This window comes from Pelobates fuscus, chromosome 6, assembly GCF_036172605.1.
Source record: "Pelobates fuscus isolate aPelFus1 chromosome 6, aPelFus1.pri, whole genome shotgun sequence".
Classification (NCBI taxonomy): domain Eukaryota; kingdom Metazoa; phylum Chordata; class Amphibia; order Anura; family Pelobatidae; genus Pelobates; species Pelobates fuscus.
In genome coordinates, this window is record NC_086322.1 from 303,932,952 (window position 1) to 303,960,600 (window position 27,649).

At 41.2% G+C, this 27,649-nt stretch overlaps 1 protein-coding gene across 1 annotated transcript in view; it reads left to right on the plus strand.

Annotated features, from left to right (window-relative positions):
• B4GALT5 (beta-1,4-galactosyltransferase 5) overlaps positions 1-26,073 on the plus strand; it is a 42,952-nt gene extending 16,879 nt beyond the window's left edge. Inside the window, exons 2-9 of the mRNA XM_063425676.1 lie at positions 8,428-8,562; positions 13,468-13,581; positions 17,568-17,689; positions 20,466-20,582; positions 21,377-21,564; positions 23,543-23,665; positions 25,289-25,390; positions 25,773-26,073. Coding sequence (XP_063281746.1) covers positions 8,428-8,562; positions 13,468-13,581; positions 17,568-17,689; positions 20,466-20,582; positions 21,377-21,564; positions 23,543-23,665; positions 25,289-25,390; positions 25,773-25,920 — 1,049 coding nt within the window. The 3' untranslated portion in view covers positions 25,921-26,073. The remainder of the gene's footprint in view (positions 1-8,427; positions 8,563-13,467; positions 13,582-17,567; positions 17,690-20,465; positions 20,583-21,376; positions 21,565-23,542; positions 23,666-25,288; positions 25,391-25,772) is intronic.
• The last annotated feature ends 1,576 nt before the right edge of the window (positions 26,074-27,649 follow it).

The window sequence follows — 27,649 nt, forward strand, 5'->3', positions numbered from 1 at the left end:
GGCGAGACTGATCCCGCCCACCGGCCGAGGAGACCTAATGTGCAATCGCTCCCCATAGGAAAGCATTGAAAAATAATTTCAATGCTTTCCTATGGGGATTTGAGCGACGCTGGAGGTCCTCACACAGCGTGAGGACGTCCAGCGACGCTCTAGCACAGGTTTCCTGTGCTATGGACCAGGAAGTGACCTCTAGTGGCTGTCTAGTAGACAGCCACTAGAGGTGGAGTTAACCCTGCAAGGTAATTATTGCAATTTATAAAAAAACTGCAATAATTACACCTGCAGGGTTAGGAGTAGTGGGAGTTGGCACCCAGACCACTCCAATGGGCAGAAGTGGTCTGGGTGCCTGGAGTGTCCCTTTAAGTAATTGATATAAATAGTGGAGGGTTGTTGTGACAACACAAAGGAGTTAAATCAGGAGATGCTTCAGAATGCAGGTTTATAGTTACTTACTGACGTTTCCGCTTAGAACCACAGTTTCGTTTAGGTTTTTGTGGCTGTTGATAAACTCCTATTTCAATACGTGCTGGAAATTTTGTTAAGTTGACGTATAGACCACGTTCATGTATCACAGATGACAGCTCAGTTTTTTGTTTTTTTTTCCCCACTCGTGGTACTAGTTAATATTGGGGATCTTAAATCAGGAGGGTGCAGGGCTGGAGATTAAGTAACGTCAGTGATTCATTACATTGCTGATGGTGCGTGTTTGTAAATGTGCGCTAGATAGGGGGTGTTCCTGGCCAAAAGAAACCATTCTCCAACTTGACTTTATCCCTAAGCTCTGCAAATTCTCTATTTGTTTCACTAGTAAATAAATCTGTGTTTTGGGGTGTGCAGGGAAATGTGGGCTCTGACAAAATGGCGGGGTCACATTGTGCCACGCCAGAATACTACCACCAATTATGAGCAGACAGTGGTTGTTATGCAGATTTTAACAGCACTGGGATACAGGTGCTGCCTTTGGGACGGTCTCTAAGAAAGCAGGACTGTTGGCAACTATGCTTGACTTGCAACACACTCATTTTTTTTTTTTAATTCTTCAACTGAATTATTTTAATTTTTTTAGTGAGCTGCATTGCTGTATAGCATGTTATTGTATACTAGCCTGAAATCCAGGTATCTATTCGATGTGAAAGAGCTATGATTTTGTGCATGGCTAATGGTTTTCCATTGCATAATGCCGGGTAATTGGCTTTCTGATTACTGGAAAGTGCTCTGTGCTAATTGCCGTGGTCCCTCCAGAGAGAGACAATCGTTCCCTTTGAGACCTTGCAGTGCCTTTTCATTGTACTTGCTGGTCTCCTGTGTCTAAAGGAAACTCCAGCCGAGCGCACGTGGTCGGTGTCACGGGGAATTACTCGTACTGCCGTAGATTTACAAGGAAACTATTTTTTTATTTTAAGTATTTTTTTTTTTTTTTTTTTAACGCATGTGTTGTGTTTAGTATTTTGAATATTTGCGTGTAATCTCGTTTAATTTCTGCGTATTGCTGGATGCCACCTCAGCTTGCGCCGGCCCGCAGAACGTAGTCCAGAGATCCATAGTGTTAAAGGCCCAATCTTGTAGTGCTAACATCTTACAATTCACGACTTACATGGATTCCATAACCTAAAGGGATTATTTGCAACTGTAGCAGACATAATAATCTGAATGGTAGAAGTTCTGATTCATTTTAAGGGGTGCATCCCTTTATTGGGTTTACCTTATCTCGTCTTAAGGTTGTCTTTCCGGGAATATATTTTTGTCATTAATTATTAAATGCAGACCGGAGTGTCCTGTTTTTACATTATTAAACCCGACACTGAGCACTCCGTGACAGATAGCTAAAGCAAACTCCATTTATTTTTTGTGCTGTCACTGATAAGAGCTAATTGTATCGAATCAGTCACTCGTAATATATTAACCCACCCCCTGCGAGCCAGACTGGCTTCCATACCTCATTAAATTCCAGCGTTAGCCGTGTCGGGCAGGGGGGGTGCTTTTTCAGTACAGTAATTCTCTTCTTTTAAAGTTTGTCTTAGAGTATAGAGCGTGTTACCCAACTCAACATAGTAAGTTTATTGACCCAGGAAACACAAAAGGCTAAGGTTGATCCTGAACTGGTGTTACAGCTGGTAGTAACTGAATAAGCTGTAATTGTATGCGCCAACAGCCCTGTTTTGTTTGACAGTCCCTAGTTCTGTCTTCTTAGCATTGAGCGAATATCATCATTGCGAACAAACTCCAGCACTCTCTCTCACGTTATACACGCCATTTCATTTATTGTCTTTTTTTCCTCCCATTTTTACTTTTGAATTCCTTTAATACGCCCTATGTGGGTAATGAGAATATACAGACAATTCTCATTCTCCTCTTCAGTAGGAAATGCTGTAACTGCCTGTCATACCACAAGAATATATTCTGAGAAAACGTGTTCACCTACTAACAGAGAAATGACTATGACATGTATATGTGGCTGCTCTGAGAAACCACTGGATTTGAAATAAAAATACAATGTGTGTTTCATTTTTGTAAAAGTGTGTATACACTGTATAGTACTATTATAACAGTACCACAACTAACTGCTTAATAGTACACCATACTAGTGCTTCCCTCCATGCAATAAGGCAAAGAAAATGTCCGTTATATACTAGTAGTTTAAAGGTAACGTCCGTTATATACTAGTAGTTTAAAGGTAACGTCCGTTATATACTAGTAGTTTAAAGGTAACGTCCGTTATATACTAGTAGTTTAAAGGTAACGTCCGTTATATACTAGTAGTTTAAAGGTAACGTCCGTTATATACTAGTAGTTTAAAGGTAACGTCCGTTATATACTAGTAGTTTAAAGGTAACGTCTGTTATATACTAGTAGTTTAACCCCTTAACCCCTTAAGGACACATGACATGTGTGACATGTCATGATTCCCTTTTATTCCAGAAGTTTGGTCCTTAAGGGGTTAAAGGTAACGCCTGTTATATACTAGTAGTTTAAAGGTAACAACGTCCGTTATATACTAGTAGTTTAAAGGTAACGTCCGTTATATACTAGTAGTTTAAAGGTAACAACGTCCGTTATATACTAGTAGTTTAAAGGTAACAACGTCCGTTATATACTAGTAGTTTAAAGGTAACAACGTCCGTTATATACTAGTAGTTTAAAGGTAACGTCCGTTATATACTAGTAGTTTAAAGGTAACAACGTCCGTTATATACTAGTAGTTTAAAGGTAACAACGTCCGTTATATACTAGTAGTTTAAAGGTAACAACGTCCGTTATATACTAGTAGTTTAAAGGTAACAACGTCCGTTATATACTAGTAGTTTAAAGGTAACAACGTCCGTTATATACTAGTAGTTTAAAGGTAACAACGTCCGTTATATACTAGTAGTTTAAAGGTAACAACGTCCGTTATATACTAGTAGTTTAAAGGTAACAACGTCCGTTATATACTAGTAGTTTAAAGGTAACAACGTCCGTTATATACTAGTAGTTTAAAGGTAACAACGTCCGTTATATACTAGTAGTTTAAAGGTAACAACGTCCGTTATATACTAGTAGTTTAAAGGTAACGTCCGTTATATACTAGTAGTTTAAAGGTAACGTCCGTTATATACTAGTAGTTTAAAGGTAACAACGTCTGTTATATACTAGTAGTTTAAAGGTAACAACGTCTGTTATATACTAGTAGTTTAAAGGTAACGTCTGTTATATACTAGTAGTTTAACCCCTTAACCCCTTAAGGACACGTGACATGTCATGATTCCCTTTTATTCCAGAAGTTTGGTCCTTAAGGGGTTAAAGGTAACGCCTGTTATATACTAGTAGTTTAAAAGGTATCACCTGTTATATACTAGTAGTTTAAAGGTAACAACGTCCGTTATATACTAGTAATTTAAAGGTAACGTCCGTTATATACTAGTAGTTTAAAGGTAACGTCCGTTATATACTAGTAGTTTAAAGGTAACGTCCGTTATATACTAGTAGTTTAACCCCTTAACCCCTTAAGGACACATGACATGTGTGACATGTCATGATTCCCTTTTATTCCAGAAGTTTGGTCCTTAAGGGGTTAAAGGTAACGCCTGTTATATACTAGTAGTTTAAAGGTAACAACGTCCGTTATATACTAGTAGTTTAAAGGTGACGTCCGTTATATACTAGTAGTTTAACGGTAACAACGTCCGTTATATACTAGTAGTTTAAAGGTAACAACGTCCGTTATATACTAGTAGTTTAAAGGTAACAACATCCGTTATATACTAGTAGATTAAAGGTAACAACGTCCGTTATATACTAGTAGTTTAAAGGTAACAACGTCCGTTATATACTAGTAGTTTAAAGGTAACAACGTCCGTTATATACTAGTAGTTTAAAGGTAACGTCCGTTATATACTAGTAGTTTAAAGGTAACGTCCGTTATATACTAGTAGTTTAAAGGTAACGTCCGTTATATACTAGTAGTTTAAAGGTAACGTCCGTTATATACTAGTAGTTTAAAGGTAACGTCCGTTATATACTAGTAGTTTAAAGGTAACGCCTGTTATATACTAGTAGTTTAAAGGTAACAACGTCCGTTATATACTAGTAGTTTAAAGGTAACAACGTCCGTTATATACTAGTAGTTTAAAGGTAACGTCAGTTATATACTAGTAGTTTAAAGGTAACGTCCGTTATATACTAGTAGTTTAAAGGTAACAACGTCCGTTATATACTAGTAGTTTAAAGGTAACAACGTCCGTTATATACTAGTAGTTTAAAGGTAACGCCTGTTATATACTAGTAGTTTAAAAGGTATCACCTGTTATATACTAGTAGTTTAAAGGTAACAACGTCCGTTATATACTAGTAGTTTAAAGGTAACAACGTCCGTTATATACTAGTAGTTTAAAGGTAACAACGTCCGTTATATACTAGTAGTTTAATGGTAACAACGTCCGTTATATACTAGTAGTTTAAAGGTAACAACGTCCGTTATATACTAGTAGTTTAAAGGTAACAACGTCCGTTATATACTAGTAGTTTAAAGGTAACAACGTCCGTTATATACTAGTAGTTTAAAGGTAACAACGTCCGTTATATACTAGTAGTTTAACGGTAACAACGTCCGTTATATACTAGTAGTTTAAAGGTAACAACGTCCGTTATATACTAGTAGTTTAAAGGTAACAACGTCCGTTATATACTAGTAGTTTAAAGGTAACAACGTCCGTTATATACTAGTAGTTTAAAGGTAACAACGTCCGTTATATACTAGTAGTTTAAAGGTAACAACGTCCGTTATATACTAGTAGTTTAAAGGTAACAACGTCCGTTATATACTAGTAGTTTAAAGGTAACAACGTCCGTTATATACTAGTAGTTTAAAGGTAACAACGTCCGTTATATACTAGTAGTTTAAAGGTAACAACGTCCGTTATATACTAGTAGTTTAAAGGTAACAACGTCCGTTATATACTAGTAGTTTAAAGGTAACAACGCCTGTTATATACTAGTAGTTTAAAGGTAACAACGTCCGTTATATACTAGTAGTTTAAAGGTAACAACGCCTGTTATATACTAGTAGTTTAAAGGTAACAACGTCCGTTATATACTAGTAGTTTAAAGGTAACAACGTCCGTTATATACTAGTAGTTTAAAGGTAACAACGTCCGTTATATACTAGTAGTTTAAAGGTAACAACGCCTGTTATATACTAGTAGTTTATTTGTTTTGGTTCTTCTTTCAGTTCCTCTCTCCTACTATAGGCACTCATTTTAAATAATAGATTACCGGTATGTTCCTTTATTAGGAATTAGGACTCTGGTTACGTGTGTCCCAGGTAGCATCTCCTAGTGACTGAGGTATTTTCAGATTTCCCCAATGCCTGGTTTGTGGGACCCAAAGTAATCCTGATTTGAGATTTAGAATTGATTATAATGATTTCTAATTGAATACTATCCTTGTATTCCATAGAAACTCAATTTGGTTTTGTAGGTCCCAGATTTGCCCCCTCCCTTCCCCCCCATACTCTGGGGCTAATTCTGATGTTATGTAGGGAAGAGAACTGTTTTCCCTTCAATGCCGCCATCTACCTCATAGTTACATAGTTACATAGCTGAAAAGAGACATGCGTCCATCAAGTTCAGCCTTCCTCACATTTGTTTTTTTGCTGTTGATCCAAAAGAAGGCAAAAAACCCAGTCTGAAGCACTTCCAATTTTGCAACAAACTAGGAAAAAATTCCTTCTTGACCCCAGAATGGCAATTAGATTAATCCTTGGATCAAGCAGTTATTACCCTACATTGAAAGATAATATCCTTGAATATTCTGTTATACCTCCTATAGAATATTTAATGTATATAAAAACACAATATTTCAGTGTTTATAATCCTCGTTCACCAGTCGTTTCTCTATGTACCAATTTAGAGATTCCAATTGGAATTCGTATTATAACTTCCATTTTTGGGTAAATCGCTGAACACACTATACTAATTCAGTACTGCCTTTTGAGGTAACAAACTAGCCCCCTTTTTTTTTGTTTTTTTATAGGTGAGATTAGTGATCTCCCAATAAGCACTATATAATAAACAACGATTTTTGAATAGGGAAATACACTTTGTTTTCACTCTCCAGCTGAAAGGGATTCTATAGTGTTAGGAATACAAACGTCATCCGGGGGGGGCATAATGTGCATGTGCGGCGAGCTCTGTGATCGCCTTAGGCCTTTTAGGTCCTCCTCATAGGAAAGCATTGACTTCATGCTTTCCTGTGGCAATTTTACTAACGCTGGATGTCCTCATGCAGTCCGTGAGTACCCCCCATAAAACCTGTACATTGGGGGTACTGTTGTACATGTGAGAGATTGTTGAACACAAATATGTGTATTTTATTGCAGTAAAGGCCAACACTATTCTCATATTCACAGTCGAAATGTCATGCGGAACTTGGAAAATAACATTTCTTAATTTCTTAAATGTTTATATTAACTTATGTTTTCTATATAAATATTTGATATGAAATGAAAGCTCGGTTTCTCCTGAATAAAATGCCATATAATAAGTGTGGGTGCATTTAATATAAAAGGGGTGAATTGTGCTTGGACAGACATACTAGTTAATTTGCACTAGACATTCTGACTGCAGATACAGAGTTAGAATGTATCTGCATACACTGATATGTTAGCTAAGGGTTCTGCCCTATGACAGTTCTAGTGCTAGCAGGATACAGGTGATCAAACTTCAAGTGGTATTACCAATGTAATCCCTTTATAAATTAACCTTGTTACACCCCCTGGCTGTTAATCAAACAACCGGTCCTGTTACTTCCTGGTTTGTTTAGCTCAGTGGAGATAAAATGGGCAGCGATTGCCCAGAGCACCTGCCTTGCAAAGACTTCTCATTGAGCGGTATTGGGCAGTCTGTGATTGGACAGCCACAGAAAGTCTGGGTGGGGTTAGATGGGGAGGGCTTTCAAAGGCTGCAAACAAGAGACCTGCAGCTTTTACAAGCTGTTTTTAGATATACCCCAATGAAAACATGCATGATTAAACACACACGTTTTTATAGGGGATATGTCTACTAAATTGTTCTAAAAACATGTTTTTCCCCATCAGAGTGTTCATTTAATAGCGTGTCCTATGATTCATTTCTTCCATGTCTGATCTTGGCCATGAAAGCAACTCATGACCTATTTGGCAGGCTGGTTCCCCCTAATCAAAGGAAACAGCAACTACAGGCAACTTTATGGCTGCCTTGACTCATGAGTGTGTCTGATAACCTGTAGGCACTGTGAGCAAAAGGCCAATGTCTGGATTACCCGTTAGCCAAATAAAGAGGGGTGGGGCAGAATCCTGCGTAACAGGAGCAGGTCTTTCCCATGATTCTGATCTCATGTTGGGCAAACTGGAAGTCTTTACCTTACCTCCCTGACTTGATTGGCAGAAACTGGGCATATTTTGGGCATAGCACGAAGAGTTGCATAGTTGCATATTGCAGAAAACTGTGATAGCTAATTATTTAGAATGGCTCGTTAACCAATTCAGACGCACAATTAACTTTTCACTTTCCCTTCGGATATCACAAAACTGTTTCCATCAATTGCGTTGACTTGGACGACAATACTATAAGCGAACATTAAAACCACAGTAGCTGCTTTTCTTTGGGAGATTTTAGTTGTTTGAGATTCATGTATTTTCTTCTTATTGACTTGTAAATTTTTATGGTACATAATTAGCAGAAGAAAGCATGGGAAAAGATGCTCTTAGTAAAAGTTGAATATAACTGCTTTCTCCAATTTTCCCTGTTGATGTTGTTAAATTCGCTACATGTTTCACAATAATGTGTAGTTGTTTTTATGCCAGTGTTAAAGGGTCACTTTAAGCACCATACCTATATGTTGTGTTCCTTGAAATGTTCCTTTTGTGTGTTTCATCCTAAAACCCTCTCGATCTGTTTGCTTTATTTTCAGTGAACACTTACCTCTTTATGATGCAAGCTCGAGGTATTATCATCAGGGAGAATATGAGAACGATAGGAGCCCAGGTGTACGAGCAAGTTGTGCGCAGTGCATATGCACGCAGAAACAGCAGCATCAACGACACAGGTTTGTAAATCAGAAACGCAACTATAACTACTTTGTTTTATCACTCTTCTAGTGAATTATGAAATCACAGGGAATCTCGGTGCATAAAATATTCTTGATACGCGATCAGTGCAGTGAAAGCGCCTCTAGTGGCTCTCCGTAAACAGCCACAAGAGGTGGATTTAACGTAACGTAAAACGTTTAAAAAAAAACAAAACAAAAAACTGCATTGTTTTACATTGCAGGTTAAAAGGACAGGGACACTGCACCTAGACCACGTCATTGAGATAAAGTGGTCTTGGTGACATTTAGTGGTCTTTTAATACTGTTTTTTTTTTTTTTTTTTTAATTCTTTATTTTGGGTGTGCACAGAATAAACAGGCAGCCGGTATGCGCCACAACAGCGACATCCAGTAAAATCGGTAAACATAGGTAGTACAAGTCATGGCATACGTTATACAGGCACATTTTTATAGTTATTATAGTTTTACGATAGTTTAGGTTGCCGTTTAGTTTTCAAGATGGTAGCATAACGCACATTCCATACAGGAAGAGGTAGGAGAGGGACAAAAGAGGAAAAACATGGCTCGTGCAGAGAACGTACATACAAGAACATTTGAAACAATTAGGTTATTAGTATTACATCACGCTTGTTGCCTATGCCGTGAGAGACTGGGAATTCGTATATTCCGTATACGTTTTAACTAGCTTAGACATCTAGATTGTGAGAATACAAGTAAACAAAACATGTGAGAGCGCCCGAAGGCCAACAGCTGTAGCCTAGACCCCCCCATGACATATAAGACTGCCCACTGTTACAGCAGGATATTAACTAAGTGATTAAACAATGCGACTCTATGTGATGAAAAATATTGAACACTAAAAAATTATTTGTGTACATTATAGACCTGCATACTTATCAGTGGCATGGTGTAGTGGGTTGGAATCAATGTAATCACTAGCCTTTAGTATTATACATATTAGAAGCAAGTTGCTTTTGGCACAGGACAAAGTCCCCTGTGGCTGCAGGTTTGTAATTGCATGGCCACAGGTCAGGTCGCCGTGTATCAGTGGGGATCATCCTACTCCTACTGCCGGTATTGGAACGGCACCGCCCGGAAAGTCTCTTGGGGTCCCTTCCTCTGCTGGCTGAGAGTGGGCTCTTTGCCGGTTTAGTCCATCGGGCCATGGCCCTGGAGCTTTGTGGTCTGCTCTACAAGCTGCACTGATGTCGCTATTGTGCTTCAGGGGGTAGTTCACCCTATAACCCCTCGTGATGGTTTGCGGCAGGTTCCACCTACTCGGTTTTTGGCCCTCCGGTTTATGCCAGGTTGGAGTGAGGGCTGCGTTCTTGCCGTGCCGGCATCCGGCTTGGGTGTGAGCGGTGGTCGTCCCCGAGCAGGTTGTGGCTCGTACGTCAGCGGTTGTCGGTGCTGCTAAGCAGTAGTTGAAATGGGTCTGTTTGGTGGATCCGCTCAGCGAGGCGTGTGGGTAAGTGTGGGTGCTTGCAGGGCTTGTTCTCGTTTCCCACCATTTGGGTCGCCAGTCCGTTCTCCGTCTGCAGGCTGCTCTGGGGGCACGGTCTGAATAGCTGCACAAGCGGCGCCGGGTGGCAGGACGAATCCATGCCGCCATCTCCTTCACAATTAGCCGGAACGGCTGACCCTGGAGGCGGTGTTTTGCCCTTAAGATGGTGCAAAGCCGGTTAAAAGATTCAGGGGTTAGTGTGGGCGGTTTCATGGGGGTGCATTTTGGCGTGGGTCTCGCTCGAGCCGCCATCTTGCTTGGGCTCTTGCAGGCTTGGTTAGCCGTTGGTCTATCCGTGTGGTGAATTCGAGTGGTGGGGGTAATCGGCCCCAGCGAGGACCGGGATATCCCCCGCCGGTCCAAAGGGGGGGGGGCGCGGGGCAGCATCCGCTTCTCGCTTACAGGTGGGGTCTGTGCAGGAGGATCGGCCGCCTCCCCCATGCCGCAGGCCCCATTTCTGTGTAGGCCGCATGGCCTGTTCAGGCTTTTGCTTTGCTTGTCGGTGCTTAAAAGGTGGCAAACTGTTCCGTGTGTTGTGCTGCATCTCTCTATGGGCTCCGTGTGCTGCTTGCAGTATGTGGTTTTATAAAAACCTCGTTATTATGCCCGTTGGTGCAGGAGCTCTCAGAGAGCACGTCCGGCCATCTTGGCTGTCAGGCCCCGCCCCCTTTTAATACTGTTTTGAGAAGTGTCTGTTTAGTGACACGGTTCTCAAACTATCCCACTCTGAATGTTTTAGGGATACCTCTGCTGACAATTTACAGAAATCTCCTGGAGTGGGGAACATGTATAACTAATTCACCTTCATTTGGCCTCGATTTAATATTGTTGGACAATCTTTTCAAATGATTTAATATTTTTGGATAAACTCTTAAAACGATTTAATATTCTGAAAACATTGAAATGTGGTAATATTTTGATATAGTGATTTTTTTTTTTAATATGTGTAGTTTTTAATATTTTGAAAAAGACACATTTTAAAAGTTTATCTAAAAATATTAAATCATTAGAAAACGTTACCCAACAATTTTAAATTGAGACCTTCTTTGTAATAACTTGAATGGCATAATTAATTATATATTTTTAAATCTTATTTCTATCCAGATATGGACAACATTAATCTTGCTAAATGCAGACGGCTTCCCAGGGGATCTTCATTCTTTTTTAACAAAGCCTTTAAAAAATGTGAATTGCCCGTTTGATGGCTTCTACGGCCTACTATCACCATAATCTCTACAATAGGCTGCATTGGTTATGGTGCCTACTCTGCCCTTCTGAAGCATTGGAATCCCTGCTACTTCCTAAGCTGCCCCCCATGTCCTCCCTCACTCTATGGGGGGTCAATATAACCCCCATATTAGCATAAGGGAGATTGAAATCTCCAGAATTCCCCTACTTACTATGCGGCGAGTAGGGGCATGTCTGCTCACTGTTGTAAACCCCCTCCCCCATTCCAACAAGTAGCCCCATGTTGGGGCATCTAGTAACTAGCGGGGGGACATAGTGTCCCCCCCAGGCCCCACCCATGCCCCGCGAGTGGGGGCTATGACAATAAACGAGGGACATAGGGTCCCCCTTGGCCTCCACCCATGAGCGGCGGATGGGGACCCTAAAACACAATGGGAGGACGACCTATCGTTCCCACCCATGAGCGGCAGGTGGGGGCCTGATAGTGAGGAATTTTCTCTGTAAGGCATTTTCCCTTGCCATGGTCTTTTGTATCAATTTGCAACTCTCTGTATTTCTCCTTGTCCCCAAACCATATGGCGAGGAGCCCAATGAACGATACAAGACCAAGTTCAAAGTGACTTCTGAGCCTTTAATGAGCCGTGTAACAAGTTAAATACAGCAGGAAACAGGGGTGGTCGTTACAAGCATTATCCAATCCTCATCTATCCTATCTTAACATCTTAACCTATAGCAAGCTTGCAGGTGTATCTTCATGTTCGGGCCTTGCTCAAAGCTAAATTTCACTATAACTACGCGCTTCAAATGAATATGCATGCACACTATGAATTAAAGTATAAACATATTTACTACACATTTCTAAATTCCACATTACTATGCAGTTATGATCTAAGGGAGAAAAACAGGAAATAAGGCCGACAGACAGAAGAATACAGGATATAACACCTATTACTTGTTGCATGATATTATACAGCTCTTTATTGTCTAGTGGTATATTCACTAAGCATTGGATACAGATAAAGTACAGTATATTATTGCAAATAGCCGATATGTTAACCAATTTTAAATAGACTGGCCAGCCAGTCATCTGTATCTTAAGCCCTGGGTAAATATAGGCAAAGTGTATTATTCCCAACAGGGCCCTAATTAAAAACAGGGGGTGGGAGGGGGCTATTGTCTTCACCCGGCTCCCACTCATGAGCGACAGGTGGGAGCCCTAAAGGAAAAAGGGTGGGACACGGACCAATTGTCCTCTCCCCCCGGCCCCCACCCATGGGTGACGGGTTGGGGCTAAATGTCAACCCCCCACCCCCCAAGTGACTAGGGGTACCCAAGCCCCTGGTCACCCCCCTCACCCCATAAATTATAGTCCTACCTACTCCCCTCACCTTAAAAATAGTGAGGGGGAGACAATAAAACCAAGCCAACCAATCCGAGTGCTGTGACCGGTAAATGTAGCGATGTACCTGTCTCCCCCCTCCCCCAGGCTAGTTAAGAGATGCCCCACCATCTTATTGGGGGGGTGGGGTGGTTATTGTATTTATTTTTTTACAACATTGAGCAGCCACAGTAGACATACCCCTACTCGCAATATAGCGAGTAGGGGCAGATTAATTAATTACTAATACTAAGTAATCTTTACTTTGTATTAGTAAAGATGGCTGAAAGAACAATCTTGGTCTTTCAGCCTTTTGATAGATCGCTCCCTAATACCGTGGGATTGCAATTCAAATGAAATTCCGATCCAAACAAAAGGCCTGAATTTCGTCATAACACGAATGGACGAACTGCTCTCATTCTGTTAGGGCGAAATTCAGCAGTTTTGCTGGCGTTCGGGAATATGGAAAGGAGGGATCGTGAAAACACAGAGGAAAGGTGAGAATTATGGGAAAATTTCTCGGGAAATGAAGCACGCTTCTTCGCTGGTCATAGATAGTCAGGCGTAGGAAACCTACATAAGACAAATAGTCCCTACTTGGTCTTATGTTTTAAAGAAAACTAGAGCAGACAGAAAGAAATGAAGAACAGATCCTGACAGAGGAAGAGAAAAGGAAGCGATTAAAGAAAGGTAAGTTCGGCATGACAGTGCCGCTTTGATTCATTTCATTAAAATTGATGTTCTTTGAGACATGGATGTATTCTTTGCTTTACCTTTTGTTTTTAAAGCATTGTCCTGTTAAGAAATTGTTTTGTCTCTTTAATTGCTTTTAGATTATGGACTTGATTTCAACCACAGTGAGTCATTTGTTCAGACAACCACATTCCTGCCAGAAGACTTTACTTACCTTTCCACTCAACTGTGCCCGGAACGAGTTCCTTCAATGAGTAAGTGTGTATCGAACTAATTTCAAAAGTCACCATCAAGGTGGCGTAAATATGAGGTTTCGATTCTCATTGTGAAAGATCCCAAAGAAAACGCCCTGTTCTCATTAAACAAAACCTTTAGAGGAACCTGTCACGGGCACAACTACTTTTACACTTTTTTTTTTTTTTTTTTAAAGGGAATCCCATTTATCCTTAAATATTTAAACCTATTTACACTCTTTAAGTTTAGAAGAGGTGCTGTATTGTAGACGGTCATTGTTTCTCAGTTATCTATTTGTATGTTATCTCAAGGTCGAGAAATAAACTTTTACAAAACAAGTTTTAATATAAAGAAATTGTTTATTTTAAAATAGTGACTTTGTTTTAAATAAGCTGCCACATGTTCTGATTTATGGTAAAGTGATCCCTAAGTAGTCATCCACAAAGAGCACTTTAGTTATAGGGACCCAGTAGTGCAGCCAAGACCTGGTATCACAATCGAGATACATTGACACATTTGGTGAGAGTGTCTGGCTACTGGTTGGTCAGAAAGGGGATTCCTTATTGTTTTGTGTTGTGAAATTCTGTCCTTAAATACCTGCGTGGTTTTGCCCACGTAGCCGAGGCCAAATGGACATTTCAGCAAATAAACCACATGATCAGTTTGACATGTGTAAAATCTAGGGATGCACCGAAATGGAAATTCTGGGCCGAAAATTCAGGCTGCCCTTGGCCGAAAACCGAAAATGACTTTTTCACCCAAATGATTTTAAAAAGTTTTTTCCCCCTATAATTTTATCAATATTATACTTTTTAATTAATATAATTAATCTAATATGAAAAACATCCCTTCTTTCTTCTCTTTTAGTGGATCCCCCCTCTAGTGTTACTCTCCCCTCCCTCTTTTTTAGTGTCCCCTTCCTCCCATATTGTTCCCCTCTCCCATAGTGTTCTTTTCTCCCCCTCCCCTCTCCCAGAGTTCTCCCCCTCCCCTCTCCCAGAGTTCTCCCCCTCCCCTCTCCCAGAGTTCTCCCACTCCCCTCTCCCAGAGTTCTCCCCCTCCCCTCTCCCAGAGTTCTCCCCCTCCCCTCTCCCAGAGTTCTCCCCCTCCCCTCTCCCAGAGTTCTCCCCCTCCCCTCTCCCAGAGTTCTCCCCCTCCCCTCTCCCAGAGTTCTCCCCCTCCCCTCTCCCAGAGTTCTCCCCCTCCCCTCTCCCAGAGTTCTCCCCCTCCCCTCTCCCAGAGTTCTCCCCCTCCCCTCTCCCAGAGTTCTCCCCCTCCCCTCTCCTAGAGTTCTCCCCCTCCCCTCTCCTAGAGTTCTCCCCCCCTGTACCATAGTGTTCTTCCCCCCCCCCGTACCATAGTGTTCTTCCCCCCCTCCCCTGTACCATAGTGTTCTTCCCCCCGTCCCATAGTGTTCTTCCCCCCGTCCCATAGTGTTCTTCCCCCCGTCCCATAGTGTTCTTCCCCCCGTCCCATAGTGTTCTTCCCCCCGTCCCATAGTGTTCTTTCCCCCCGTCCCATAGTGTTCTTTCCCCCCGTCCCATAGTGTTCTTTCCCCCCCGTCCCATAGTGTTTTTTCCCCCCCGTCCCATAGTGTTTTTTCCCCCCCGTCCCATAGTGTTTTTTTCCCCCGTCCCATAGTGTTTTTTTCCCCCGTCCCATAGTGTTTTTTTCCCCCGTCCCATAGTGTTTTTTCCCCCGTCCCATAGTGTTTTTCCCCCCGTCCCATAGTGTTTTTCCCCCCCCGTCCCATAGTGTTTTTTTCTCCCCCCGCCCCCACATCCCAAGTGCAGTATTCTTGACTTTTCATGTTATCATAACTATCTTTCATTGTGATATATAATCATCTAAATTGTTATTGCAAGCATGTCTGTTAAGCTATGTACTACCAAAAAAAACATACAATTTCAGTAAATATGACCAGTTTTCGTCCGAAACGGGATAGGCCCATTTTCGGCCGAAACATTCGGTGCATCCCTAGTAAAATCCTTTCAATGCAATCTTTCCACTTCTTTTATGACACCATTACAGTGGTTACAACTCAGACAGGGGAAAGTGCTGGATACTTTTTTTGGTCAGAAACAATTGTTTTGTGGGCAGAGACTCCTCAGTCTTTACTACCATGTCTTTAATATTCTTTGCACGATGTGTACCAAAATAAAAACAAATCACAAAACAAATGGCCATACTACCTTGTGGACGAATGCTTTGGATTGCTATGTCTTGTTTGCTGTTGGGGCTACAGCTGCACTAGGGTAAACTATGTTGCGTTTTGCTATTGTGCCATACAACACTCCTAGATCATATTGTTACGTTTAGGTGATGTTTGGTATAAAATGAAAGTGCGACTGAAGGTTCTGAAAGTTCAGCAATCTCTATGGAAACCATTAGAATAAGCAAGAACATACAACAAATACATTTAAAGAACAATAGGGGCGTTATTTCTTTCTGTTGACATAGTTTGGACATACAATGGTGAAACGCATAACATTAGGGCCAAAGTAACCTAGTTGTAAAAATAGTTTGGAAAAATTCCCAGCAGAAAAAAAATTGCATTTGTTCCAATTCGGTCCAAGTTTCTGGAATATATTTTATTATTATTATTATTATATATTGGAGAAAGCTTTTTTTCCTCAGTAAATATTTCATTGCTCAGAGGTGTCCAGTCCAGCTTTCACTGTTATCATAACATATTTCCATTTATTTGTTTTGTTATCCCTCTTGTTGGACGCTTTCTGTGAAACAGGAAGAAGGAGCTGTTAGAATAAGAATGGTGTTGCCAGTAAATGAATGAATGGGTTCCTTTGAGTGGGGAGGGAATCCTGGCAGTTATTGGCGATTGCTGTGTGGGCGTTTCTGTGGAACTTTGCAGACAGTTTCAGTGTGGGTCGCCGATTCCCATGGTAGAATGAGGTGACTCGCTTCATGGCTGTTTGGAGTCTGAGCTTCTCTGGGCTGGATACAGCTGGAACATTGCTGCACGATACTTCCTGATATTAAAATCCTAGAAATCGTGTTCCCATACACGGTAAAAATAACCGGCTTTATAACATCACAGTAATCTTGCGGAGTTTGTAAGAGCACGGCAGTAGTACAGCTCAGCCATTTACATCCAACAGCACGAAGGTCTTAGGACTTTCACTTTGGGGATACATAGGGTTAAGGGGGACCCAGACTTCATGATGCTGTTTCCTTTAACTGTGGTTGGATGAGAGCTATAGGAGTTACCCTATACATCTTCATCATCAAATCAGGAACCCTTTCCCTAGCCCTAAGTTCCCCTATGGTATATTCCCCCCAATCCTAATGCAAGGTACCTACTGCTGCACCCTGCGTCCTTTTATCCCTAAAACATCTCAATCTGACAGATTCTGCATCGACACACCGTCATTATAAATGGGGCTGTCGTAATGGAGCAGATCACGTTATTACAATGACATGAAGGCTGGAGGCTGCAGCCTGTGAATGGACACGGGGCATTCCGTCATAATGGGGGCATTCTGGATGTAAAAGGGGGTAGAAAATAATAAAAATACCTGCATAACATGTAAAAAAATGTGTTCAGTATGAAGCTGTTTGACCTGGGGCCAGATACATATAAATCATTGTATTTTGATACAATAAATACATGGCAGAATAAATCATTGTTTGGTGATAAATGAGTTAAATACTTGCCCTGAGGGGCTCATTATTTTGTTTTTTGTTTTCTGAAAGCGCCCCATTTTGTTTAACCCCTTAAGGACCAAACATCTGGAACAAAAGGGAATCATGACATGTCACACACGTCATGTGTCCTTAAGGGGTTAAAGGATCGTGTTCTGCTGATTTTGGTTTGTGGCGTGCAGCGGTGTGCTGGGATTGGCTGCTCTCTGAATGACATCACAGGGCGATGCATCTTCCTTGCTGCAACGCACAAAAAAACATTTACTAAACGCAATTCCTGGCTTTATACGCGTTCTGATTCTGAAACACTGATTACAGCTACGTTTTTGTGTTTTTAATTCAGAAGGACCTGTGGATGTAAACATGAGTGAGGTTCAAATGAGCGATGTACATGAGATGTTTGCAAAAGATTCCATTAAGCTGGGAGGCCATTGGAAGCCCGACGACTGCATTCCCCGATGGAAGGTAAAAACTGTTTGTCAAACATGCCGGCATTGTACAGGCTCATTCCAAGACCCACTCGTTCTCCCACTGCACAGTACCGGTACACTCCCAGCCAGCAGTATACTGACACACTGTAAGACACACTCGTTCTCCCACTACACAGTGCTGGTACACTCCCAGCCAGCATTATACTGGCACACTGCAAGACCCACTGCATGGTACCGGTATACACCCAGCCAGCATTGTTCAGGCACACTGTAAGACCCACTGCACAGTACCGGTATACACCCAGCCAGCATTGTTCAGGCACACTGTAAGACCCACTGCACAGTACCGGTATACACCCAGCCAGCATTGTTCAGGCACACTGTGAGACCCACTGCACGGTACCGGTATGCACCCAGCCAGCATTGTTCAGGCACACTGTGAGTCCCACTGCACGGTACCGGTATGCACCCAGCCAGCATTGTTCAGGCACACTGTGAGTCCCACTGCACGGTACCGGTATACACCCAGCCAGCATTGTTCAGGCACACTGTGAGTCCCACTGCACGGTACCGGTATACCTCCAGCCACCATTGTTCAGGCACACTGTGAGACCCACTGCACGGTACCGGTATACACCTAGCCAGCATTGTTCAGGCACACTGTGAGACCCACTGCACGGTACCAGTATACACCCAGCCAGCATTGTTCAGGCACACTGTAAGACCCACTGCACAGTACCGGTATACACCCAGCCAGCATTGTTCAGGCACACTGTGAGACCCACTGCACGGTACCGGTATACACCCAGCCAGCATTGTTCAGGCACACTGTAAGACCCACTGCACGGTACCGGTATGCACCCAGCCAGCATTGTTCAGGCACACTGTGAGACCCACTGCACGGTACCGGTATACACCCAGCCAGCATTGTTCAGGCACACTGTGAGTCCCACTGCACGGTACCGGTATACACCCAGCCAGCATTGTTCAGGCACACTGTGAGATCCACTGCACGGTACCGGTATACACCCAGCCAGCATTGTTCAGGCACACTGTGAGACCCACTGCACGGTACTGGAATACACCCAGCCAGCATTGTTCAGGCACACTGTGAGTCCCACTGCACGGTACCGGTCGGTATACACCCAGCCAGCATTGTTCAGGCACACTGTAAGACCCAGTGCCGGTATACCCCAGCCACCATTGTTCAGGCACACTGTGAGACCCACTGCACGGTACCGGTATACACCCAGCCAGCATTGTTCAGGCACACTGTGAGACCCACTGCATGGTACCGGTATACACCAAGCCAGCATTGTTCAGGCACACTGTAAGACACACTACACGGTACCGGTATACACCCAGCCAACATTGTTCTGTCACACTGTGAGACCCACTGCATGGTACCGGTATACCCCCAGCCAGCATTGTTCAGGCACACTGTGAGACCCACTGCACGGTACCGGTATGCACCCAGCCAGCATTGTTCTGTCACACTGTGAGACCCACTGCATGGTACCGGTATACACCCAGCCAGCATTGTTCAGGCACACTGTGAGACCCACTGCACGGTACCGGTATACACCCAGCCAGCATTGTTCAGGCACACTGTGAGACCCACTGCACGGTACCGGTATACACCCAGCCAGCATTGTTTAGGCACACTGTGAGACCCACTGCACGGTACCGGTATACCTCCAGGCACACTGTAAGACCCAGTGCGGGTATACCCCCAGCCACCATTGTTCAGGTACACTGTAAGACCCACTGCACGGTACCGGTATACACCCAGCCAGCATTGTTCTGTCACACTGTTAGACCCACTGCACGGTACCGGTATGCACCCAGCCAGCATTGTTCAGGCACACTGTGAGACCCACTGCATGGTACCGGTATACCCCCAGCCAGCATTGTTCTGTCACACTGTGAGACCCACTGCACGGTACCGGTATGCACCCAGCCAGCATTGTTCTGTCACACTGTGAGACCCACTGCATGGTACCGGTATACCCCCAGCCAGCATTGTTCAGGCACACTGTGAGACCCACTGCACAGTGCCGGTATACCCCCAGCCAGCATTGTTCTGTCACACTGTGAGACCCACATGTTCTCCCACTGCACTGCAGTAAGAATCCTGCCCCCTCCCTGACAGAAAACGCTGGTTGATACAGACAAGGCAGAAGCGGCATATTAAACTGAGAAACATTAACTCGGTGTCAGATTGCAGAGACGTTCCTTTTATTATCGATTATCTTGTAAATCAGCAGATTCAGCGAGGGCAGTCTGCTATCATGGAGAACACTGGGAGGAGCGGGGTTAAGATAAGCCATGGCCAGCTATTAATGTGATGGAGCGGCCTATTCTTGGCTTGACACTGGACACTGCCGACTCACGCAAGGCCTGCCAGTACTCAGGGGAAACTTTAACCTATTACATTGCTTTAGATTAATATAATCTGCACGGACCGTGGAGGCAGTTACTGGGCAGCTTGGCAAGATGTGCACAGCAGAGATAGGCAAACACAGGCTCATTTATGGCTACTTGGCTCCAGCTTCTACCATTTCCCTGGCTGAGATTGATGTGTGTGGGATTGCAGGAACTACTGGAATGTATCCTAATGTAGAATTCGTAATATTCACTAAGCTTGCTGTGTCCGCTTCCTGCTTGTATCGTCTTTTGTGAGATGCTGTAAATTGTCATGTATTACACATGCGATAATGACAGACTATTGCCTTCTCTCTGTTACAAATAACTGAATACTAAAAATTACTGTTTAGTCAATAAATCTTCTAATCTCCTTCTGCCTCCAGGTGGCCATATTGATTCCCTTCCGGAACCGTCATGAACACCTACCTGTTCTTTTCAAGCATCTCATTCCCATGCTCCAGCGGCAGCGACTGCAGTTTGCATTCTACGTCATTGAGCAGGTAGGTCCGAAAAGTAATCCCAAATGTCCCAGCGCCTAACAAACTGGCAGGAAGCAGAATTGTGTTCGTAAAGCCATAACCCATATATCACATATTAAAAAAAAATTGCATTCTTGTGACACAACATAAAATACAACTCTCGTATAGCGTAAGCACAGAGCTAAATGTGCTGAGAATTATGGGTAAATAACGACTAAATTGAAATTAAATGCAACAAGTTATAACCAAAATGTCAGTTCAATTCCAAAATATGGCAAACCTCCTTGTAATGCTGTCATTGAAAACGTTATGTCCGGATATGATCTCATGCTTGTTTGGCTTACAGATCCTGTTAAATGACTCACATTGCATCTTTAGGTTATCGGTCTATGATGGAATTATTCTCTAATTGGACATTATGGGTTTAGGATCCCCTAGGCTGCAAAACTTGAAAATATCTCAAGAGATTAAACTCCGTGCTGTTTCATCAGATGTTTTTAAATTTTAATAAAAGGTGGATTAGTTTTAACTATAGTTGACCAGTTGTCATGGCAACTCCATTTCCTGCTCATTCTATTGGTTTGCGTGGTGATTGCTCCAGTCGTGGGTCTTGCAGTTCCACTCTAGCGTTGTACGTGCTTGCCGTCTCCGGTTTACAGGCTATTTGATCTGTCCATTAATTTTAAACTGGCAGCACTTGCACTCTTACAGGTATAAATTAAGGATTTACAGGGCTAAATTAATTTGTTTTTAACTATGGTGTGATTAGTCATTCCTTTTGGGTGGATATTTTAATGAAATTGTTTATTTTACAGACTGGAAATCAGCCGTTTAATCGAGCGATGCTTTTCAACGTTGGCTTTGCGGAAGCAATGAAGGATCTCGATTGGGACTGTATGATATTTCACGATGTCGACCACATACCAGAAAATGATCGTAATTACTACGGTTGTCAGCACATGCCTCGCCATTTCGCTGCTAAACTAGATAAATACATGTACCTGTAAGTTTCAAATGTGATCCTAAAAAAGGAAAAACTCAAACCTCTAAACTTAAACCTACAACAGATATAAAGTTAAAGGGACACTCTGCATCACAACCACTACAGCTCAGTCATTTGCATCATTCATGGGTATAGACAAAAATGGGATACAGCTGAATAACTAGAAAAAAAAGAATACATAGCACATAGTGAAGTACATTAACAATAATTGGATTTAACCCACAAAGATTGCACTCACGAGATGGTGTAGGGTAATGCGCCTTTAAGCCCACAATGGGCTGAAATGGTATTTGCCTTCCACGGATAGGTTGCTCTGTCTTTCACAGGAAATGGAAGAATGCCAATTGAAATGTAAAACAAATTTTTCTTTAGCATGCTTTGTATTTTATGTGATTGTTTAAACTGCAGAATTTTCTCTGATGAAGTCCAAGTTGTATGGACGAAACGCGTTAGATTGCAGTTATTTTTAAATTTTACCGATTGAATTCTTCAAGGCTATTCACTGCCTTTTGAATAAAGAAAAAAATTTTTTACATTTCAATTGGCATTCTTCCATTTCCTGTGAAAGACAGAGCAACCTATCCGTGGAAGGCAAATACCATTTCAGCCCATTGTGGGCTTAAAGGCGCATTACCCTACACCATCTCGTGAGTGCAATCTTTGTGGGTTAAATCCAATTATTGTTAATGTACTTCACTATGTGCTATGTATTCTTTTTTTTCTAGTTATCCAGCTGTATCCCATTTTTGTCTATACCCATATCTGTATTTGAGGTTCGTTTGGGGGAAACCTCTTGGGAAGCTGTATCCATCTTATACGCAGTTAAGTACCTCTGCATATTCCTACCATTGAGTTGGTTAGGTGTACTTGTGTATATATTTTTTTTGTGTATTTTTTCTTTTTCATACATTTGTATCATTCAGTTTGGCTGCTGGTGCCACCTCACTTTTTTTTTTAAGTCATATAGCACACCCTGTCATCAGCCATATTAATATAGCAGAATTGTTATGTTGCCAATATCAATTCCATCCATCCTGGACAGCAGTGATAAGCTTTGAGTACCTGTCCCCAGTGTTTTGAGCCAATCAACACCTTCCAATGGAAAATAGTTTGCTAAAAAATAGAAATACAATACTCGTAGCCAGTTTACACCATAACCACTACACTGAGCTATAGCAATGATGGCGACTAGAGTTCTCTTTAGTGGTGCACATATTAACTTGAAATGGGCAATGCATTTTACATCTATCTCATAACCTGGCACTATGTTTTGAAAAAATTTTTCATTTTGACTTTTTTAATAAACACTGCAGACCACTGTAGCCGTTATGGTGGCAGACGTTCCCTGGCGCTGTCCTAGTAATTTGTCAAGTTGTTCAGCTCAGCATAGCAGATACATGATCACGCTCACTGCCTGCGAGAGTCTCAGTCAATGAGTGCAGCTCTGCTTAGCTCAATTAAGACAAATGGATTCTCTGCCAGGAGAATCCAGTCTCTGGGAACAGGGCACGGGTAACCTTTGTAAAGCAGTTTGTCAAATTAATCTGGGATGGCACCAGGGGACTCCTGCATCCAAAACCGTTAGAGTGGGCTGTAGTGGTTGTGGTATTTGGAGTGTTCATTTGACCAACAAACATCCATACAGCATAGAAGCAGGAGATCATTGGTTTTACACTTAGAACTTCACCTCACACAGGAGGAATATCTGTAATGTTTAACTGTTGGCTCAGAACAAACCGCAGTTGTATTAAAAGTCAACAGATTAAGCCATAAATCTCATGTTTTCTTTCTTCAAAATATTTTATTAGTTTTTTGTTTTTTTTAATGTTTCACAAGACTTTATTGGCATAGAGACTATAGTGCAACATCATTTAATTGTATAATAAACGTTGTGGTTTTAGTGCCTTTAATTGTGTTCAGTTACTGTAATCCAGCCAGTTTTCGTAATAACGCTGTATATGCAATCTTTTCTGGCCAGGCTTCCGTACAGTGAGTTTTTCGGAGGGGTGAGTGGTTTAACAGTGGAGCAGTTTCGTAAGATCAATGGTTTCCCCAACGCATTTTGGGGGTGGGGCGGAGAGGACGATGACCTTTGGAATAGGTGAGAGATTGCTTTCCTAATGATTCTCTGTGTGTTTTAATTCTGACTTCATCTTGTTATCGTTTGTGTCTTTGATATCTATTGAGAAGTATGACTCATTGAAGCCATTTAAGATTATCTCTGTAGACATCTTGTTGCCAATGGTCCATAAAGAAATCAAAATCTGGAATTATACCAAAGTAATAATTATATCAATCATTAACTAGTTACACTACACTTAGCATTCATTCATTTTTAAGTGTGTCCAGAGTTATAGATGTTATTACCCAACTCCTCATATCAACCTCAGAAAAATAAGTGAGTCTGCTGGGGACTGACCGCCAAGCTGTCTCTCAACTATTAACCATTATCTGGGTCATTTTCTGCTTGGAAACTTGTTGCCAATTTGTAAGATAAAAATTGTAAACTTGGGCCCCAGAGAGTCCAAATTCCAGAATGCAGCCATCAAAAACCTGGCTTGGTAGGATAAAAGGGAATTCATCTAAATTACATAATAGGGTTATTCAGTAAAGAGAGAACTCAAAGTGAATTTCAAATTCACGGCCAGAGTAGCCGAAGTAACTTGGAAAATGTTTCCAGTTTGGTTGTAAGCACAGCATATGTGAGACATCCTTTTAGAACACTTACCTCCTGGTGCACACCTACATGCCCTTCAGATACAGTAAGTGATATAGCAGGAAGGCAGCAGGATAGAGTGAGTGAATGAATGCATCGAAAACATGCGCACTCACAACTCATTCTGCTCGGGCAGGGTGCAGGACAGGATAAAGCCTGGGTCACAATGCCAACAGAAAGGGCTGGAAATCATTTTAACTTGTTACATAGCATTATCGTGTCATACAGATGGGGACAAATAACAAACTGAGATTCATTTTGATTTTCAAAAAAGGTGTGAGTTCTCTCAAACTTTCCCTGTCCATACGATTTACAAAAAAATTAGCAGAGTATAATAAATACATATATCATATATGTATGTATGTGTATACAGATATTGTATAGTTCATAATCCCTATATGGTTACGTGATCTCTCAAACACATCACTATATTGCAAAAAAAGAAAAAGAAATGATTTTTATACTTATCTCCTATATGTGCTATATACATTTACTGTTGGCTAATCCATACAATCCATTGTGTATCCCTTTAAGTGATTGCGCAATGACCTGATTGGCTAGTTCTAATCACAGCAGGTGTCCTTTTCAAAATCCTTCATCTAAACCCATCACATGGATATTTTTACCGAACGAAAACATTAGTAAATTTGGCCCGCAGTTTTTGTATTAAAAAACAAAAACAAAACAAAACAAAACACATATTTTAACACAAAATAATATTTTTATAAAAACCTAAATATATTAAATGACCAGAGTGAGATTATGAAAAAGGTAAAAAGAATCATAAAATGAAGGTATGTTTACAGAAAAAAGAAGTTCGTATTTGTATATGTCAGGGAGATGGCGTCCAAGGGCATCAGAGGGTGGAGTAGGGTTGGGGTGATGCCAAGAGGAAGTTTTTAGGTTCCCATCTATTTATTACTGGAACATGTGGGATCATTGTGCAGTTGTTGCGTCACATTAATTAGTTGCTAAGATAAAATAATCTTTTAATATGCTCACTACCAGGGTCCAGTTTGCTGGGTACAACGTGACACGGCCAGAAGGCGATATAGGAAAATATAAATCTATTCCACATCACCATCGAGGGGAGGTCCAGTTTCTGGGCAGGTAAGTGTGATCAGATAGCAACCATAATATAACCAATAAATTAAATAAACTGATCTTGCTTCACATTAGAACATTAAACCAGTAATGATTCCAAAGGGCATGATTATCTACTGGCATGTGTGAGAAGATCTGTGATACTCTCTTGGAATATGAACTTTGGATAAGTTGTAGTGTAAGCCTTTCTTACTGTGAGTGAGTGAGGGTCTTGTCCTTCTCTAATCCGTACATATCTGAGTACTCCCACTGATCCAGACAGTTAGACAGATATACTGCTGTCTGTACAGTCTGTACACGGAGGGGAGGGGGGGGGGTGGGGCAATTAACCACAAACAAGAAATTCAACATATAACTAACTGGCTGTTTTTCCCTCCCAAACCATTAGATATGCGTTGCTGAGGAAATCTAAAGAGAGGCAAATCATGGATGGCCTGCATAACTTGCATTATTCCCCGAATATCACCTACAGTATGTTGTATAAAAATATTACCGTACATTTGACTCCGGAGCTGGCTCTTGTGAGTGATTATTAAGTACAATAAATCAACCAGTCGTCTTGAATTTTTTTTATTTTTACTTTGCCAAGAAAACACCACTATGGATGTCCGTCTTAAGAACATTAACAGGGGTGGGGGGAAGGAGATCATCCTGGAACCACGAAATGAATGCATCTGATGACATTTACTGGCAGAGACCTTTTGGATGGGATACCCTTTGGCCCTCTTTCACCCGTGCATTTTAAAGAATGCGAAACTTGCTGCTTTTTGGTTTGTTTTTTAATTTATTTAATTTGTTTGTTCATTTGTTTTACATTCGGTCAGCACATACAGACTTTGTAACCTCGATATGGTGGGGTTATTTTTTTTTGGACTGGCTGTCTAGCGAACGGTGATGAAATGGATTGGGTTTGAACATCTTCGAAGCTTAATTAAAGAGGATCTTTCGAGGCAGCTGCATTTTACGAACAAACAAAAAAAGAAAGCTAATTTGAAGCATTTTTTCCTGAAATGTTCTTTGTTTGTTTCTTGCTTGAAATATATCAATCTATATGTATATATATATATTTATCACTTCTTAAAGAAGTGTTGGATGTAAATAAGCTATGTGAATTGCTCTTCATTTTTTGTTTACAATTAATGAACTTAAACTAGAGGTTTCTATATCGGATTGAAGAAGTGCTGGACATAGATTTATTTCCTAATTTATATTAGAATTGCCTTTTTGTCAACCGCATTAACCCCTTAGAATTATTATACTATGTGTCTTATTACAAACAGTGCAGTATTGTAATGTACGGCCTGGGTTTTTTTTTTTTTTTTAAATCTTTTATAAAAAGATCACCTTAATATCACGGCTAATCCTTCAGTAATCTACAAATAGTTTGGATATATATTTCCAAATCAGGTATTTTGTTCTAAAAACTGTGAATCACTTTTAAAATGTATTTTTTAGTCTTAAACGCCAGTGCTATGGTCACGGGCAAGTGAAAAGCGTTGGTTCAAACCAGATTTACCCTTTCTTAAAATCTAAATTCCAATTTTTACCTGTAACTTTGATTACCCAATGCGGTATGTGGAAACTATCACCATTTGAGTTGCTGGGTCATCTAGAACGTGAGTGGTAAATGGCAACGCATTTCACTCCAGGCGCAAAGTCTTTGCATATTTAAAACTAACAATCTACCAATAGGGAATACTGTGGTTGTGTATGGCAAGATGTTACAAAACTGGGTGAAGTGAAGCTGTTTATTTAAGGCTAGATTCTCTGGTCTTTTGCTAAATTTGAAATCTTTCCTTCTAAAGCTAGCGATATTTCTATGGAATTTTAATGTGGTTGACAATCAGTATTTTATTTGCTAAGTTTTACTGCTGTCTTGTTTGCTTTGAATTATTGGAAAGTTCTGAAAGTGGATGTCTTGTGACCCCGTTTCCTTAACCCTTCTCTATATTCTCACCCCAAAAAACTGTGATTCACAAACCTAGGTTTTTAAACCGTAACGAATGAAAGAGGGATAGATTGTAGCTGCTATACAGACTATTTTGTTGGTTTAATTACATTATTAAATTATACAGAACATGTTTAGAAATCTAGCAACGTTCTACAAACCCTCAATATGCAAAATACGCCCACCATTCTTAATTTGTTTTACATTGTGTGAATGGAATTGTGATGGGATAGTTTTAGAGGAAGGTTATGAATTGTGATTATGAAAAACCATTTATTGCCTCTTGGATATGTTTTGGTTCACGAGTCATATCGATA